At 45.1% G+C, this 19,674-nt stretch overlaps 2 protein-coding genes across 2 annotated transcripts in view; both read left to right on the forward strand.

Moving 5' to 3' along the window:
- Positions 1–5,042: 5,042 nt before the first annotated feature.
- On the forward strand, positions 5,043–19,299 carry LOC119842767 (zinc finger protein 436-like). The gene is made up of 7 exons (XM_038371312.2): positions 5,043–5,176; positions 5,296–5,888; positions 6,573–6,646; positions 11,363–11,556; positions 15,838–15,951; positions 16,262–16,958; positions 17,191–19,299. Exons 3-6 carry the CDS (start codon positions 6,573–6,575, stop codon positions 16,867–16,869), a joined length of 990 nt encoding a protein of 329 aa, XP_038227240.1. The 5' UTR covers positions 5,043–5,176; positions 5,296–5,888; the 3' UTR covers positions 16,870–16,958; positions 17,191–19,299.
- Positions 18,994–19,674, forward strand: part of LOC119842764 (zinc finger protein 34-like) — a 24,020-nt gene continuing 23,339 nt past the window's right edge. Inside the window, exon 1 of the mRNA XM_043497469.1 lies at positions 18,994–19,014. Coding sequence (XP_043353404.1) covers positions 18,994–19,014 — 21 coding nt within the window. The remainder of the gene's footprint in view (positions 19,015–19,674) is intronic.

Below are 19,674 nucleotides of genomic sequence, written 5' to 3' on the forward strand. Positions count from 1 at the left end.
CCAGCTTCTCATATAGGGCATGCACTGGAAGCATTGCCAGAGGTCCTGGTCTTGTATGGCGGCTGAAGCTCCATTGCTTTGGCTCAGTGCTGTGCTGCTCTGCATCCAGGGAGTGACACTTCACATTTGCTCTGCCAGACACTTGTAGACTTTGGCATTCTGGTGACTCCTGTTCAGATGGACTGGGCATGCTCCTCTCCCCAGAAGGCAAGGAAGTCCAAGACCTACATGTGGCGGTTATAATGAGCATGTGACTCTGGGCTTGAGAACTTTCCAGGAGCTGCAATCACAAAGGGATGGCCCTGGCTGCATGTCAGCATTTAAACAGGGAGGTGACACTGGTCCAGATGATCCCAGAGCAGTAGAAGGCACATAGGGAAACAGGCAGGCCAACAGCATGGGCTGGAATGTCAGCAAAACACAAATAATACCCAGCTGTGGGATCCTTTCCCATGAGATGCATTCACTGGAGCAATGAACCTGTCCACTAACATGAAGCCTCTCTAAGTGCAGGAGGCAGAACTTTCATGGAAGCTGGATCCATCTTACAGAACTTCTGCAGGAAGTGAGGATGATGTGCATTGTGTCCACATGGTGAACATGCCCTGATCATCTACTCTCTGGTGCGCTACTGGGTAGGATTTGGCATGTTGCCAGAACCTAGATTTCACTCCCAATCAAAGAAAGGTACTTTAAAGGAGGAAAGTGTGGTGTAGTGGCTAGGACTCAAGGGGGGGGGAGGGATAGCTCAGTGGCTTGAGCATTGGCATGCTAAACCCAGGGTCATGAGTTCAATCCTTGAGGGGGCCACTTAGGGATCTGGGGCAAAAATTGGGGATTGGTCCTGCTTTGAGCAGGGGGTTGGACTAGATGATCTCCTGAGGTCCCTTCCAACCCTGATATTCTATGACCTGGGCCAAATTTTTGGCTCAGCCACAGACTTCCTGTGTGAACTTGGGCACATCCCTCAGTCTATTCTGTGCCTCAGATTCCCATATGTAAAATGAGGTAACAATACTGCTCTACCTCACGGATGTTTTGACTTGACAGGTAAGGTAGTGTGTAGAGTGGACAATTATTGGATTCTGGGGAAACAGTAGGGAGGGGGCTGGATGTTGCAGATGTTTTTTCCTTGGTTAGATTGCTGAACATGCTCCCCGACATTACCAGTAGTTTGCAAGTATTCTCTCTCCATATTGGAAATTTGTGGATGCTCCCTGCTGGTGCTGGTCAGTTGTGCACACACATTGCCTAGACTAGAAAAGGAGTACTTGTGGCACCTTAGAGACTAACAAATTTATTTGAGCATAAGCTTTCATGAGCTACGTGAGCTGTAGCTCACGAAAGCTTATGCTCAAATACATTTGTTAGTCTCTAAGGTGCCACAAGTACTCCTTTTCTTTTTGCGAATACAGACTAACACGGCTGCTACTCTGAAACCTGCCTAGACTAGGAATTTGAAGACTCTCCCTGCCTTAGTGTCTATGATTGGTACATTTCTAGGCTGGCTACTAGTGCTATTTCAATGTGCTGGCACTCCCTTGCTCTGGCTGGATTTTTGTGCACCATGCCAGGCCAGGCGGGCCACACAGTTTGCAGGCACTCCCTGATTGGATGCACAATGTTTACTGGTGACTTTGGGAGAAATAAGGGGCCTAAACATTCCCCCGCTCTGAAAGAGGACAGAAGTGGGGCAGTCCTTAAAAGTAGTAAGGACCACCTCTTTCCCCCCTCCACCCTGTATTGCTTTTTTAGAGTACCAGAGCGTTAAGACACACTGGTTCAGAAGCTCTGCTTTAACACAAGCAGTAACAGCTCATGATTAAAAATGCAGGAATCCTGATTCAGTCCCTGGCTGCTGCTGACCTCACCCACTCAGGAAGTTTCCCTATCTGCAAACAAAACAAAAATCATCCTCAGCAGTCATGGAGTTGACCACTGCTTAGCCCAATTCTCATTGATCTCCAGGGTCCAGCTCAATGGAGCCCCAATCCTCATGGGAACATTTGGATTCTACTGTGGTTTAAGATAAATGCAATGATTAATTAAATTCAGCCAAACTTTCCCCTTGCTCTTCCTGCTTTGAAACTGAATGAACTGAGCTGGAACCTCAGCTGGTGTCAGTCAGCTGCAGTTCCATTGATGTCAGTGGATGAGAGTCACAACTGGCAAGAAGTGACCTTGCTCCTTTGGAGTTGATGGACTGGATCCACAACTGGGTGAGAATCAACATTGTTCCGATAGCGTCAATTAGGCCAGATCCCCAGATGCTCTAAATCAGCTTTGCTCCACTGGAGCCAATGGGTCACATCTGCAGCGGTGTAAATCATCCTTTGCTGAATTGGTGCTATGGACCAGGATATAGGCAGTCAAGCCTACTGGGAGGAGCAGGAATCCAAGCTGGGGAACGAAGACAAGGGTCAGCACCAGAGTCAACTGCCAGTTGCCAGGAGTCAAGCCAGAGTCAGGAATCGAAGGTTAGGGTCTGTGGTGGGGTCAGATGCCAAATGCCAGGCCTAAGAATCAAGCCAGAGTCAGGGTCAGAGCCAGGACTGGTCACGGAGCATCACAGATGAGGCATAAGGGTAGGAGGAGAGGCAAGGATTGAACACATTGGGAACAGGAGTAATGGCAGGGGTGAGGCAGGAGCACAGCAGGAACCATGTTAGGTGCAGGAGGCAGCGACACACAGGGTCCAACAGAAAACAACCTCATTGTTCAGACAAACTTCTCCTGGCTTAAATAGTGTAGTTGGACCAATCAGTGGAGCTGAGTGATCCTCCAATCAGAGTTCCCATTGGTAGTGCCTTGACTGGAACAATAGCCCTAGTAGCTTCTCAGCCCACTTGGCTTCAGTAGCCAGGGGGTGGAGGCCAGTTTGTGGCAACTGTGTAGGGTCTCCAGAGAAGTGTCTTTCCATTTGGTTTTTAAACCATCTCTGCAGCAGAAAATATATTTTTAAAAGATTGTGGCCATTAAAGCCCCAGCTCTGGGGCCAGTCCCCTCCAACAGCTTCCAAGTGGGGCATCACTTGACAGAAGAAGGTCTGAAAACGGACAACATAAAAATGACTGCAATAACTGATATAGTCCCACCAAGCTGCAGGGTTGAATTGCAAAGATTGCTTGGAATGGTTATTCACCTTGAGAAATTTACCTCACGCTTGTCAATGGTAACAACTCCTTTAAGTCAGCTGTTGGGAAGAGATGTAGACTTCCCCTGGATGTCAATGCATAAGGTGGTACATGAACACTAGAAAGAATTGCTTACCAGGGCACTCGTGCTAAACAACTTTAATGTCAAAGAAACTGTTACTGTGTCAGTGGATGCAAATTCTATCAGATTCAGGGCTGAATTGCTGCAAAACTGTTTTCCTGTGGCTTATGCCTCTAATGCTCTGACAACTACACAACTGAACTACGCTCAAAGAGAGAAAAAATGTTGACAATATTATCTGGATGTACTTGATTTCATCCATTTATCGGGGGGGGGGGGTTGCTGGGGAAACAAACAACAAGCCCCTTGAGGCCATTTTCAGAAAAAAAAATATGTACAATGCTCCACCAAAGATTCAGGGATGACTGCTAACACTGCAGAATGTCAAAGGGAGGTTAAATACAGACTAGGGAAAGAGTTAGCCATTACTGATGCTTTATCCAGCACATACATGTGTCATGGTGAAGAGTAAGTTCAGTGGAAGCTGATGTCACAATACTCCTCATGATGTCTTATTTACCTAGTATAATACCTAGACCTGCCATGAGTGCAGGGGACTGGACTAGATGACCTCTTGAGATCCTTTCTAGTCCTATGATTCTGTGATTCTATTTCAGTACAGAAATTGAAGGAATTTCAAGCCACTATTGCAAATGATGTTGTCCTGCAACCTTAAGACAAACTATTTTGCAAGGATGGTCAGACAAGGGACCTGAAATACCAGATGATACCCATGCATATTGATCATATAGAGATGAACTACATGTGCAAGATGGATTTGACTTTAAAAGTGACAGAATCATCATACCAGAAAGTCTCCGAAAAGAGATCTAGGCTATTGCTATTGAGAGTCATCTAGGAGCAGAGCTACATAAAAGGAGAGCTTGAGATGCTGTCTCTTGGCCAGGCATGCACAGTCAAATTGAGGACATGGTACAGCCTGGGAACACATGTCAAACCTTCACAAACAAAACTCAAAAGGAACCAGTGTTACCACGAGGTCCCAAAGAGACCTTCGCAGAAATTTGACATGGAACTGTTTGCATTTCAAGGGGCAGATGATCTTATTCAGGTTGATTATTTTTCAAAATGCTTAGAAGTTGCTTGCTTCAGGAAACCACAAGTACATCTATCATTAGACACTGCATGTCTGTATTTACAAGATCTGGCATACCAGAAGATTTCATTAGTGACAATGGACAACAATTTAGCTTCAGAGATTTTAAAACTTTTGCAAAGAAATGGGACTTTATTCACCAAACATCAAGCCTGTTGTTCCCACGGTCCAATGGAATGGCTGAGAGAACAGTTCAATTTGTAAAAAGGATTCATAAAAAATCTATCTTAGATCACACAGATCCCTCTCTTAGTCTATTGAGCCATCAAAATATAGCTATGGGAGATTTAGGATCACCTGCTCAACTTCTTGTGGGAAGATATCTAAGGACCAGATTGCCAACTTCATCACAACTGTTGAAACCCAAATTGATAAAAGGAGACATACAAACTAGCCTACAATTGAGACAAGCAAAGCAGAATTATTTTTTTGACAAAGATGCAAAGCCGTTACCACCACTGAAAAATGGAGAAACTGTTGTATTAATTAAAAAGGAACATGGAAACCCACACAGCTGATTGACCAGTATCCTGCTCCAAGATCTTATCTTGTTGAGACAGAGGAAGGAGATATCTTTAGAACAAACAGAGAGGATTAAATGAGCACTAAAAGACTTAAGCAGGAGAAGAAAGAAAATATGGAAGAAACAGAAACAATGTCAACATCTATCTCAGAAATTCAAGCAATACCAGACAATTCTACTTAATCTATGAGTCTCAAGCAGTCAGTTCCAGTACAGAAAAAGCCCAAACAAACATGGGACGTTCATACACTTGCTACTACATCTAAAGGAAGAGCCCGAAGAAAACCTGATACATAAAGAGACACATTGTTCTAGACTCTGTAAGGTTTCAGATTAGAAACTGCTAAATTAAGATGATACAAGTTAAGTAAAAAAAAATTGAAATTTAGCTAACTTGTATGTATCTTTCCAATTGTTTTGTTTTGTTTGTTTGTTTAAGGGAGATGTAATGATCGTAGGAACCAAAGTTCCCCACAGGCTTCTTTGGAAGGAATGCTTATGTGGTGAGCCTTAGAAGAAGCAATGTCCCAGGCATGCTTAGCTGCTCAACAGTTGGTGCCAAGGGGACCCAGAACGACAAGCCAGCAACAGGTTAAGTGAAGTGTTTTCTGTTACTTCAAACGTCTCCTGTATCTTTTCTTATGTTACAATAACGAGCCTCCCAGCAGTGCCAGGGGCCCGTTTCTCGCGGACTCTCTCGGGTTCGGCCACGCCGGGGTGTCGCTGGGCTCCGGACGGGGAGCAGGGCGAGGCTTGCGGCTGGTCTCTGGCAGCGGAGGGGTTACCCCTGTGGCTCGCTGCTAAGGGCGGGGAAGTTGCTCCTGGCTCTTGCTGCTCCGCAGATCCGGGGCTGAACTTCCCGGGTCCGGCGCTGCCGCCGCTGCCTCCATCGGGAGCCGGGAGCCGGGGCTGAGCCGCTGCCGCTGCCCAGCGGGGTCCGTGCGGGGAGAGCCCTTCCCTAGCGCCGCTCGGGGCCCAGCCGGGGGGACTTGCTCCGGGGGCTGGAGGCAGCCCCTGAGCCGGAGGCTGCAGGTGAGGGGGGGAGACCCGGGGAAGGGCTGGGGCCGGGCAGGAAAGTGACTCTGCACCAGCGGCCCCTCCTCGCCCCGGCCCTGCTCCCCCTGTGTGTGTTCCCTGTGGTTTAAACGCCATGGCTGGCCCTAGCCTGGGGCAAAGGGGCTGTTTAATTGGAGTAAAAAGAAAAGGAGGACTTGTGGCACCTTAGAGACTAACAAATTTATTAGAGCATAAGCTTTCGTGAGCTACAGCTCACTTCATCGGATGCATCACGAAAGCTCACGAAAGCTTATGCTCTAATAAATTTGTTAGTCTCTAAAGTGCCACAAGTCCTCCTTTTCTTTTTGCGAATACAGACTAACACGGCTGCTACTCTGAAACCTTTAATTGGAGTGTAATTCAGGCTTAAACTCCGTGAATCGATGAATTTTCGGACCTCATCCAGCAAACACTCATTCCATGCGTTTAATTAAGCGTCTGAGTGCGCCCATTGATTTTGCTTAATCTCCTTATGAAGGCTTAAAAAAGTCTCCCTGGATTTAGTTCTGGTGGGAGGGGCTGGATCTGCACCAGGTCTGGCTTTACCATGAGGTGGACTGAGGCGGCGCCTCAGGTACCAGACTGGAGGGGGCTCCACTAGGACCCAGAGTGTAGAAAATTGCATCTGCTGCTGGTGCATATGTATTCTCTCTGCCCTAGATGCACAAAGATGGCGGAGTGCTGTGCTGGAGGAAGGAGGACACAAGAGACCTCACAAGCAGGCAGGAGAAAAGGTGAGGGAATAACAGAAAGTAGCAGGAGCTGCAGGGAGAGAGAGGAGGAGAAGCCTCTTATGTACATCTCTAGCATCCCCAGGAGCCTGGACTGATTAACACCAGCTTCTCAGGGAGCTTCCTGTTTCCTGCTGCTTCCCTGAACCCACTTTAGGAGAACAGGCAGTCAACTGAAGCAGTGGGAGCCAGTTAGGCCCTTAAGATGCTATGTTCCTTTACTCAGGCCTTGCTACCAGCCTGCTTATTTTTCCCCTTCAATTGAGGGTTGAGAGCCACTATAACTGGCACAGAACAGCAGTTATGAGTGAAAGAAGAAAACGCCCCGCTGGGGCAGCATTCAGAAAAAGAAAGCAAGCAAAGGAAGCTTTTCTATCTAAGCAGGAAGGAGGCCTCCTGAGATACACAGCCACAAATGTTCACGGTGAGCTTCCTGGCCCCAGTGAGGACGTGAGTGGTGAGGAGATGCCTGATCTTCCAGTTAGTCAGAGTACAGGTGACCTGGCAGTTACTGCAGCAGCCATATCTCCATCTCATATGGATGTAACCATGCACATTCCTGAAGAAAAGTGTAGATCAGAGAAGAATGTGGTGGAGGCGCAAGAAACAGCTGCTGCTGAGTTTAGTTCCTTAAGTCTAGATGATCCAGGACTGTGGACCCACTTGAGCAGTAGCCTGAGGGACTTCCTTGTACTGCATGGGTCACAGCAAGTGAAAAACTTCATGTTCCCCAAAGACAATGAAAATAGAAGTTTCCATCCAACACATTACTGGTGTGAAATCCCCAATGGTGACAAAGTGGAGAGGCCGTGGCTTATGTACTCAAAATTCCAGAATGCTGCACACTGTTTTTGTTGCAAACTCTGCCAGTTTAATGTTCCAGCCACATTGGGTTCTACAGGAACAAAGGACTGGAAAAATCTGGCTGGAGATCTGGCATGCCATGAGAAGGCAGCAAATCACCAGAGAGCATTCCATAGCTGCAAAGAGCTTGAGATGAGACTAAGGTTAAAGGCCACCATAGATTGTCAGCATCAAGAGAAGATTGCATCAGAATCTCTTTTCTGGCAAAATGTTCTGAAAAGGCTCATTGCCATTGTGAGAATGCTTGCTACCCAAAACCTAGCACTGCTGGCAGTTCAGATCAGCTGTATGTGCAAACAATGGAAACTTCCTTAAAATTGTGGAGCTGACGGCTGAGTTTGATGCTGTACTCCAGGAGCATCTAAGAAGAGTCACCACCCCAGAAATATACATATACCACTACCGTGGAAAAACAATTCAAAATGAGATCATACAGTTACTGGCAACAAAAGCCAAACAGAAGATTGTGGCAGATCTGAAGTCAGCAAGATATTACTCTGTTATTCTGGGCTGCACACCGGACATCAGCCATATGGAACAAATGACTTTAATGGTGCGTTTTGTAACAACAACAGAACCTAGTGAAAATGTCCCTGCAATGGTGACTGTCAGAGAGCATTTTCTAGAATGTATTGTGATTAATGATGCTACAGGAGCTGGTATGACAAATGTGCTTCTTAAAAAACTGGAAGATATGGCAATTGCGATAGCTGACATGAGAGGTCAGAGCTACTACGATAATGGTGCCAACATGAGAGGAAAGAACAGAGGAGTGCAGACACAGATCCGAGAGTTAAACCCTCAAGCTTTTTTTGTTCTATGTAGTTTTCATTCATTGAACTTGGTGGTCAGTGATGCAGCATCAGCTTCTAGTGAAGCTGCTGAATTTTTTAACGTAATTGAAAGCATCTATGTATTTTTCTCTGCATAAACTCATTGATGGCAAATTTTGAAGCAACATCTGGGAACATCCTCTCTGACACTGAAACCACTGAGTGCCACATGATGGGAAAGTCGAGTAGAGGCGATAAAGCCTATCAAACACCAAATTGGGAAGATAGGTGATGCCATAGTTGCCATTTATGAAGGATAATGCTATGACAGGAACTGTTTGTGGGAGAACAGTGGCAGAGGGAAATGGAATCACCAGAAACATACATAACTTCCAATTTCTGTGTGGCTTAATGTTGTGGCATGACATACTGTTTGAAATAAATATTGTTAGCAAGAGACTCCAAGGTTTTGACCTTGATATATCTGGAGCAATGGAATAACTGGACAAAGCAAAGTCATACCTACAGTCTTACCAGACAGATGAGGGATTTCAAAATGTTCTGAAGAGTGCACAGAAGTTGGCAGTGGAACTTCACACTGAAGCTATTTTCCCACCCATTCAAGAATACAAGAGTCACCGAAGAAGACATTTTGATTACAAGGCACAGGATAATCCCATGAGACCCCAAACAACAATTCAAAGTTGAGTTCTTTAACCAGGTGCTAGATTGTGCAATACAGTCAGTTGAAGAATGTTTCATGCAGCTCAAGGAACACAGCAGTATATTTGGGATGTTGTACGATATTCCAAAACTCCTCACTATACCTGAAGAATCCTGACTAATCAATGAAACCTGACTAATCTAATCGCCTTTTATGATGAGATTACTGGTTCTGTGGATGAAGGGAAAGCAGTGGATGTATTGTTTCTTGACTTTAGCAAAGCTTTTGACACGGTCTCCCACAGCATTCTTGTCAGCAAGTTAAGGAAGTATGGGCTGGATGAATGCACTATAAGGTGGGTAGAAAGCTGGCTAGATTGTCGGGCTCAACGGGTGGTGATCAATGGCTCCATGTCTAGTTGGCAGCCGGTGTCAAGTGGAGTGCCCCAGGGGTCGGTCCTGGGGCCCGTTTTGTTCAATATCTTCATAAATGATCTGGAGGATGGTGTGGATTGCACTCTCAGCAAATTTCCGGATGATACTAAACTGGGAGGAGTGGTAGATACGCTGGAGGGGAGGGATAGGATACAGAAGGACCTAGACAAATTGGAAGATTGGGCCAAAAGAAATCTAATGAGGTTCAATAAGGATAAGTGCAGGGTCCTGCACTTAGGATGGAAGAATCCAATGCACCGCTACAGACTAGGGACCGAATGGCTCGGCAGCAGTTCTGCGGAAAAGGACCTAGGGGTGACAGTGGACGAGAAGCTGGATATGAGTCAGCAGTGTGCCCTTGTTGCCAAGAAGGCCAATGGCATTTTGGGATGTATAAGTAGGGGCATAGCGAGCAGATCGAGGGACGTGATCGTTCCCCTCTATTCGACACTGGTGAGGCCTCATCTGGAGTACTGTGTCCAGTTTTGGGCCCCACACTACAAGAAGGATGTGGATAAATTGGAAAGAGTACAGCGAAGGGCAACAAAAATGATTAGGGGTCTAGAGCACATGACTTATGAGGAGAGGCTGAGGGAGCTGGGATTGTTTAGTCTGCAGAAGAGAAGAATGAGGGGGGATTTGATAGCTGCTTTCAACTACCTGAAAGGGGGTTTCAAAGAGGATGGCTCTAGACTGTTCTCAATGGTAGCAGATGACAGAACGAGGAGTAATGGTCTCAAGTTGCAATGGGGGAGGTTTAGATTGGATATTAGGAAAAACTTTTTCACTAAGAGGGTGGTGAAACACTGGAATGCGTTACCTAGGGAGGTGGTAGAATCTCCTTCCTTAGAGGTTTTTAAGGTCAGGCTTGACAAAGCCCTGGCTAGGATGATTTAACTGGGACTTGGTCCTGCTTTGAGCAGGGGGTTGGACTAGATGACCTTCTGGGGTCCCTTCCAACCCTGATATTCTATGATTCTATGATTCTATAAGAAGACCAATACCAGCAATGCAGGGCACTAGAGACAGTGTTGACACATGATGACGTGCACGATATTGATGCAAGTGATTTAGGTGATGAACTGAAAGCCCTTTCAAGATACATTTCAGCAGGATCAACTCCAAAGGCTGTTCTGGAATATATGTGCACAAAAAGATGACCACCCTCTTTCCAAATGCTTTTGTGGCTCTGCACATACTTCTAATATTTCTTGTAACAGTTGCCAGTGGAGAATGCAGCTTCTCCAAGCCGAAGTTAATAAAAACACATCTACGCTCCAGAATGACATAGGAGAGGCTGGTTGGCCTTGCAACCATCTCAATAGAGCATGAGCTGGCCCAGACTGTGGACCTTCAGCAGGAAGTAATTCAAATCTTTGCAACCAAGAAGGCATGGAAAGCACCACTTTGATTATTCAAACAGATAAAAATGCCAGTGTTTACTAGGCAGGCAAGAAATGTTACATCTGCTGTTCAGGCGTTTGAAAGTTAAGTGTTACTTAAAATTTTTGAACAAGGCATTTTAAGTTGTTAGTTCTCCTTTATTGGGGTAGATAGCAGAGCAGTACCATGAGAGGAGTAGAACAGGAAGAAGGCAGAATTGAGACTTCGGGTGTCAAAATGTGGGCCAGCCCTGTTCTGCGCTATAATAAAATGATGAAGGCCAGGGTCTTTAAATACAGGAGCATAATTAGATAGTTATAGCCATACTTAGGCACCTGAATAAGTAGCTTCATTATCAACACTCAGAACTGAACACCCATGTTGCAGGCTCAGCAATTTTAAACTCAGGCCACTGATGGAGAAAACTGACTATGAATTTCAGAGCCTAACTTTAGGGTCTTGTTTTTAATATTTTAGCATAAACATCCCCCCAGAATGGCAGAATCTAGAACTGTCTGGGAAAGAACCTGGGATGAATCTCGCTGTAAAAGGGACTGAAGCCCCTTCTGAAACCTCCTCAATTGCCTTCTTGCCCTGACAGGCTGCAGAACATTAGCTCCAGGTCATCCCATCCCAGCATGAGACGGAGAAGTGACATGGCCATAGCAAAACCTGTGATCTTCGAGGAGGTGGCTGTGTATTTCACCAAAGGGGAATGGGCTCTGCTGGACCCAGATCAGAGAGCCCTCTACAGGGATATCATGCAGGAGAATTATGAGATTGTGACCTCATTGGGTAAGGATTCCTGTCCCCTTGGGTATTAGAAGCTGTGTGGTTCTGAAGCACCAGGGTCAACTGCTGTGCAGGATTCTTCATTGGTCCCCTAGATTTCAGGGGGATCAGCCCCAGTATTCCCAGATCTGGTGTGTGAGAGACTGTGCCCTCCATGTCCCCTCCCTGTTAATGAAGCTTAGATAAAAGTGATCATGACTTGATCATATTTATAATGTGCATTAGAATAAAGTCCAGACCAGTTATATAACTGGTGCTTCTAAAGGATCAATTTCACAAAGTTGAAAACAATTATGAGCCAAATCAGCTGGGAGGAAGAATTTCATCAGAAAAATGTGAATGATAATTGGGAATCAATTTAATAACACCTTCCTGGATGCCCAAAAAGCCACAATTCCACAACTGAGGAAGAAGGCTATACTGGTTAAAATACCAACCTGTTTAGAAGGAGGGTGAAGGCAACTGTAAAATACAAAATAAAATATATTTATAACAAATGGAAGAAAGGGGAGTTTGACCATTATGAAAATAAATCAGAAGTTGGGAAGTGTAAAAAATTGATAAAGGAAGCCAATGGACACAAGGAAAAATCTATGGCCAGCAGAGTTAAGAACAATAAGAAGGAGATTTTAAAAAATATTAGGAACAATAGCAATCCTGACAATGGTAGTAGTATATTACTAAGCGGAAATGATAACATTATCAATAATAATTTAGAAATGGCAGAAGTCTTCAATAAATATTTTTCTGTTTTGTATTTGGGGATGCAAAAGATAATTTAGTCATATCACAGGGTAGTTATAACACTCTTTCCATTCCATTGGTATCTCTGGAGAATGTTAAATAGAAGCTACTAAAGTTAAACATTATTAATTCAGCAGGTCCAAATAACTTGCACCTAAGAGGTTTAAAAGAAATGGCTGAGGAACTCATTGTCCATTAATGTTGATTTTCAATAAGTTTTGGAGCACTGGGGAAGTTCCAAATGTCTGGAAGAAAGATAATGTGCCAGTTTTCAAAAAGGGTAAACAGGATGACCCAGATTATTATAGGCTTGTCAGCCTGATATTAATCACAGGAAGATACTGGAGAAGCTGATATAGGACCCGATTAATAAAAAAGTAAAGGAGGGTAATGTAATTAATGTAAATCAATGTGTGTTTATGAAAAATAGATCCTGTCAAACTAACTTGATCTTTTATTTTTTTATTTATTTTATTTTGAAGATTATAAATTTGGTTGATAAAGGTAAAAGTTTTGATGTAATATACTTAGACTTCTATGAGACGTTTGACTTTGTTCAAAATATTTTGATTAAAATGTTAGAAAGATATAAAATTAACAAGGCACATATTAAAAGGATTAATAATTGGCTAACTGATAGGTCTCAAAATGTAACTGTAAATCGGGAATCGTCATCATGTATGTGTGTGTGTTGAGTGGATTCCCACCGGCATCGGTTCTTGACCCTATGCTATTTAATGTGTTTATGAATGACCTGAAAGAAAAGATAAAATCATCACTGATAAAGTTTGTGAGCGACATAAAAATTGAGGGAGTGGTAAATAGTGAAAAGGTCAGGACACTGTTTTAGAGGGATCTGGATATCTCATAGTATACTGGGTGTTTACCACATTTCGATCTGACTAAATGTAAATGTATACTTCTGAGAACAGGGAAATTTGGCAATACTTACATGATGGAGGAAAAGCAAAAGTGAGCCTGAAAAGGATTTGAGGGTCGTGGTGCATAATCAGATGAACATGAGCTCCCTGTGTGATGCTGTGGCCAAAAGAGCTAATGCAATCCTGGAAGTAGTGGATTAGCCACTGGGCTGATGGGGCTTGTGCCCAAGGGCCTTGACCAACTGGGAGGCCCCCGGAAAAAACATCCACCGCTGCTGGAGGAACCCTGGAGCCCCTCTCCAGCGCCCTGACCTGTCCCCGGCAGCAGCCGCAGGGTAGCAGGGCAAGTCCCCACGCCCGACCTGCTCTCCAGCAGAAGCACCAGGCAGGCGGGGTGGGATAAGCCCCAATCCCCTGACTCTGATCCCCTGCAGAAATGCAAGGGGGTGGCGGCGGAAGCCCCAGCACCCAGACCCTGCTGTATCCCTGGAACTGGAAGAGCTCTCGCTCCCCATTGTGGCCCTGAGACCGTGGCATGGGAACAGAGCTTCTCCAGTCTTGGGGCCGCAGTGGGGCAGGGACGGCAGAAAGGAGCAAAAGGGGTTGTGGGGCTGCAATGGAGGGGCAGGACGGGGAGGACCCTGGGTGGAACAGGGGCAGGCCCTGGGGAAGGGACAGAAAGAGGTGGGGCCATGGGTGGAAGGGATGGAGAGGGGCCCCCCACTTGCTCTGACCCAGGGCCCCAGGAAACTTTAATCTGCCTCTGGATCCTGGGATGCCTAAACAAGGGGATCTCAAGGAGGAGTAAAGAGATTATTTTACCTCTTTATTCGGCACTGGTGCGACCACTGCTGGAATGCTCTGTGTCCAGTTCTGGTGCCCACAATTCAAGAAGAATGTTTGTAAATATGAGAGGGTTTAGCGAAAAGACACAACAATGTTCACTAGAAAGCCTGACTTATAGTGATAGAGTCAAGGAGCTCAATGTATTTAGCTTAAAGAGAACATTAAGGGGTGGATTGATTACTGTCTATGAGTATCTACATGGGGAACAAATGATGAATAAGTAGCTAGGTAGTAGTACTGCAGCAAAAATGATCACTGATTGATTATGAGCTAACAATGTGATGCAGTTGTAAAAAAGGCTAAAGTAGTTCTGGCGTTTATCAACTGGCGTTTCATATGTAAGATGTGGTATGTAATTGTCCTACTCTGCTCAGCACTGGTGAGCCTTGGCTGGAGTATTGCGTCCTGTTATCGGCACCACAATTTAAGGAAGGTGTGGACAACTTGGAGAGAGTCCAGAAGAGTGGAACAAAAATGAAAAATGATTTAGAAAACATGAAATACTAGGAAAGGTTTAAAAACCAGGGGATATTTAGTCCTGACAAAAGAAGACTGAAGGGGGACCTGATAAGTCTTCAAATACGCTTTTTTTAAAAAAAGAAAAGGAGTACTTGTGGCACCTTAGAGACTAACAAATTTAATTGAGCATAAGCTTTCGTGAGCTATGCTCAAATAAATTTGTTCGTTTCTAAGGTGCCACAAGTACTCCTTTTCTTTTTGCGAATACAGACTAACACGGCTGCTACTCTGAAACCTGTTTTTTTTTTTAAAGAGGACCGTGATCATTTTTTCTCCATGTCCACTGAAGCAGGACAAGAAATAATCAGCTTAATCTGCAGCAAGGGAGATTTGGGTTAGATATTAGGAAAACACCTTTCTAACTCTAAGGATAGTTGAGTACTGGAACATATTACCAAAGAATTTGGTTGAATCACCATCACAGGAGTTCTGGACATGTTAGATGAACACCTGTCAGGGATGGCCTAGATATACTTGGTCCTGTCCCAGCACAGGGGACTGGATTAGATGGCCTCTTGAGGTCCCTTCCAGCTCAACATTTCTGTTATTCTCTATTTGAGCCTAGGCAGGAGGAGACTGGCAACTTTTCCTCCAGAGTGGTCCTTGCTGTATCTGTGGAGTATGGAGCAGGATGAGATAGTGAGAAGAGCCAGCACCACGCCTGAGATGCCAGCCAGCAGGGCGTCTGGGTGGGCAGAGCAGGTCTCATGGGCAGTGAGGAACGGCTGATTGAGCATTCCTCAGCCAGGGGATGGGGCTGTAGTGTCCATGAGAGCAGGCTCTTTGCTCTCTGCAATGGACTGGGAGCAGGTGTCTAGTGATTTTCTTTCCAGGCCATCAGTGGCATTTCCTCTGTTTACTTTTTAACAACTGTTCTTGGGGAAGCACCTAGAGACTCCAATCAGGGATGACAGTCTTGTGGACCCAAGTGTTCCATGGACACATTAGGAGACATGAGAGAGCTTGGCCTCTGTTGTGAAGGTGTGTGGGTGTGGAGGGGAGGTGTCATTGGCAGTGATGGAGAATTTACTTGTACCCCAAATACCTAGAGAGCATAGCAACTCTGCTCAGCTCCCCAGGAAAATAATTTAGGGCTGCTCCCTAGGCAGAGTGGATGAACCCTTGCTCCAGCCCAGTTCATCATGGGATCTTTTACAGTTTATAACCCAGTCCCTGTAGGGTGGGGATGGGAAAGACCCTTTTTGCATTTTGCTGCTCAGATCCTGGGTCTGGAAGTAACAGCACTAACCTTAGTGAACAAGATAAGCATTTGTTCCCTTCCCCCCCCAAGCAGGATTTCCGATTTCCAAACCCAGTGTGATCTCCTGGCTGGAACAAGGAGAGGAGCCATGGGTCCCCAATCTCTGGGGCTATGAAGAAAGGGAGATCTCAAGAGATGCCCACACAGGTGAGGAATCGGCTAACCTGCCTCGGAAACAATTCTTGTATCCTCATGCAGACATGGCTCTTCATCAAGCCTGTCTGACTCTTCAGCCCCTGCCTTTATTTATATTCAGAGGATGTGAAGAATGGCTGGGTCCCCTCCTGTCTCTCCTCTGGGGAAGATTTTTTGGAGGGGTGGTGATTTAGCTCCTGATATTTCCATCTTCCCAGCAGTTGTTTGGGTTTATTCCCTCTTTCCTTTCCCTCTTTCTGAGATTCCCTTTCCCCCAGCACAGGGAGTGACTCCTTTCTGGATTCTGTCTCTGTCCCAGCAGGTGATGGGACGGTGAGTGAGAACAAGGAGGAGAACCCTCAGCAGGAAGGTCCCGAGCAAATGGAAACACATGGGATTCTATCAGGAAGATCTGAAAGGAATGTTTTCCAGAATCTCAAGCACAAGGAGGCCTTGCAGAGTCAGTGCAGACCAGACAGACATCAGGGAAACCAGCCAGGGCAGAGACAGGGTAAATCCGCTCAGAATAGCAGAGGGGTTGAGCAAATCAAAGAAACTGTTCAGCAGAGAATCCCCACTGGAGAGAGACCAAACACGTGCAACGACTGTGGAAAAAGCTTCCTTTGCAGATCAGCCCTTATTACTCACCAGAGAATCCACACAGGAGAAAAACCCTTTAAATGCCCTGAATGTGGGAAAAGTTTCTGCAAGAGGTCAGCCCTTACTGACCACCAGAGAACTCACACAGGGCAGAGACCTTACAAATGCAATGAATGCGAGAAAAGTTTTACTTGCAACTCACACCTTCGATCACATCAGAGAATTCACAGGGGAGAGAGACCCTACGAATGCCCCCACTGCGGGAAACAATTCCGGCACAGCTCAACCCTCATTAGGCATAAGAAAATCCACACAGGACACAAACCCTAGAAGTGTCCTGGCTAGGGCTGGATCAAGTAAATAACACCTTTGTTGGGTCCTATGATTCCCAGAGCATCAGGACAGTCTGGAGTGACCATATAACAAGAAAGAAAAGGCATACTTGTGGCACCTTAGAGACTAACAAATTTATTTGAGCATAAGCTTTCGTGAGCTACAGCTCGCTTCATCAGATGCATTCGATGAAGTGAGCTATAGCTCATGAAAGCTTATGCTCAAATAAATTTGTTAGTCTCTAAGGTGCCACAAGTACGCCTTTTCTTTTTTGCCAATACAGACTAACACAGCTGCTACTCTGAAACCTGTTATCATATAACAAGAACATGCAATAGTTGTTAAAGGAGAGAATGAAATTAACTGCCAGGAACAGCTGTGCAGAGCAAGAGGCTGAGATAGAGTCCCATGTTATGATGGGATTTGATTATAGCATCCTCTGTTCAGCTCCTACATTAAAGTTTGATGTTATTCACCTAGAACCATCTTTATCTTATACAATGTGACTTCTCATTTATTCTTGATAGTGTTTTGGGCCTGGATCCACCAAGGGGCTTAGGTGTTGCGACATCGAGAATTACAACACCTAACTTTTAGGGTCATAGAAAATGACAGGTATGACACTGGGATCCGCAAAGCCTGAGTTTGGAGCCCAAGCTCCCTGTAAGATGAGTATGCAGAGATAGGCATCTTACAATTGCCTTTTTAAATAGATCAGCAAGTTGAGACAGTAGCTGCAGCCAGCAAGCTCCTTCTGTCCTGAGCCCTGTTGTGTCCCCCCACTTGCCCTATGGAGAAGGGGTAAGCGGGGGGCAGGAGCAGGGGGGAGGGGAACACCCTGACATTAGTCCCCCCTCCCCTCCACCCCGCACAGCAAGCAGAAGGCTCCCTGGAGCAGCTCCAAGGCAGAGGGCAAGAGTAGCACATGGTAGTGGGGGGGAGGTACAGCTGAACTGCCGGCAACTGGAGGAGCAACTGGACTAAGTTATAGGATTTGAATTTGACAAAATTGTAATTAAAATTGATTTGGTGCTGAGTTAGACTGTGTGCTTTCACTTGTAATTGCCAATTATTGCTTACACTTGTGTGTGCAGTGCTGTGCTCACTTCACTTGATTACTAAATTATCTGGTATACTGCTTAAAAGAGCTACTCTTGACATCTGTGGTTTGTTGAGTATATAACTAAATCTCAGATGTGTTATCATTTGTGAAAATTCATTGTTGGACGATAAATTCTGTTTTGTTTTCTTACTTTAATTCAATTTGTACCTTTAAGTGCTAGTGAGAGCTAGCAATTTTGTTAAATCACTGTTCTGCTCTGCTCTGTAACTCACACTCATCCCCTGCAGCTGTGCTGTGTTTACGCATTTGAGTGAGAATTACCTGCTGGTGAAAAATGCATCCTTAAATCTCTCTCCCTTATAACATTACACTGTGCATGAGAAAAAAAAAAAGCTATCTTCTGACTTCAAAATCTCACATCCATCTTTGTGTGTGTTTGAAACTTTAGAATACTTTCAAACTAACTTTAATTTTTGTGTATGATTTTTGAACTACAGAGCTATCTAAAGTGCTCATACCTTACACTCATCTCTAGCTTCATTCCAATCGTGGTGTAGGGACTTCACTAGCACAGTTATAAATAGCAGTGTAGATGGTGAGGCACGGCTTAGGTGACTAGAGTAAAGACATGATTGAACCCTGTGGATATGTACCCTACACTGGCCCTCAACTCATTCAAGCACTGCCACCCCCATATACGCTGCTGTTTTTAGCAACACAGTGTCCCCCCTTCCTCCCTGCCTCAGTTTGCTGCCAGACCCTTTCCCCGACTCTGGGAGCTGCTGGAGCCTTTGCCTAGGGCAGGGAGACTCTGGCTGTGGGGAAAGACTCCAGCAGCTCTCCCTGCTGAGCCTTTTCCTGTTGCCTACTCCTGCCAGAGCCTTTCACTGACACATGCAGCTACGCACCATAATGTAGATACAGCTTGCTGTTCACTGAGTCATGAAGTTGTGGGTCACCAGTGTGGTTAGCTGTTTGGCTGCGTATGTGTTTTTTTGTGTGTGCTGCCCCACCTCTGTGCAGACAGCTGGCACAGCAGACCTTGAATGAACCGCTCAATGACCACAAGATCTGTTAAGGTACGAAGGCACCAGGCCAGGTTTATTGTTGACAAAGCACGGTAATAGCACCAGGCAGACTCTACAAGAATACTAAAACATGTATGTTTGTAACAATGGATGCAGCATAGTGAATGGTGGGACTTTCCATTCCCCCCTCGGCTGAACAAATATATTCCCTCTGAAATATATTTTTATACCCAAATACAAACAAGTTAGTACTGCCTCTGACATAATTAGTTACTACCCCCGGATGTAGCTAGTTATCACCTTGTACATATTGGTTAAATTAAAACATTTTCATTATATACTGTCATCCTGACTTTATCTTTAAAAGGGATCAGTGTGTTCCTGTTATTTTTGAAAAATATTTTTTACCATTTTTAATATCCAAATGGTCTCGAACCACTTAATATTGGAATGTGTTTGCATGAATACTTTGTGCTTAGCACTTCTTAGAAATATGTATTTTTGCAATATTAGCCCTATTCTTACCAAATTCTGTGAGCAGGCCCTGCCTTATACCAGGCCTTTAATACAAGGGCTTTTGTGTCAGCCTCTCTTCCTACTACAGCCACTGCCAGTGGATGCAGTGCATTGAAACCATGTCCCAATAGGCATGTGTCTACACTGCTGAATTTCAAGCTGTAGTAATCCTATGTATATGAATTTGCCTTAAGA

This window comes from Dermochelys coriacea, chromosome 14 (genome assembly GCF_009764565.3).
Source record: "Dermochelys coriacea isolate rDerCor1 chromosome 14, rDerCor1.pri.v4, whole genome shotgun sequence".
NCBI lineage: Eukaryota > Metazoa > Chordata > Testudines > Dermochelyidae > Dermochelys > Dermochelys coriacea.

Excerpts from the sequence above, each read along its gene's own strand:
- LOC119842767 (XM_038371312.2), top strand. The coding sequence starts at position 6,573 with ATGCACAAAGATGGCGGAGTGCTGTGCTGGAGGAAGGAGGACACAAGA. Across the intron at positions 11,557-15,837 it reads TGAGATTGTGACCTCATTGG|GATTTCCGATTTCCAAACCC; the intron begins GTAAGGATTCCT and ends CCCCCCAAGCAG. Across the intron at positions 15,952-16,261 it reads CTCAAGAGATGCCCACACAG|GTGATGGGACGGTGAGTGAG; the intron begins GTGAGGAATCGG and ends CTGTCCCAGCAG.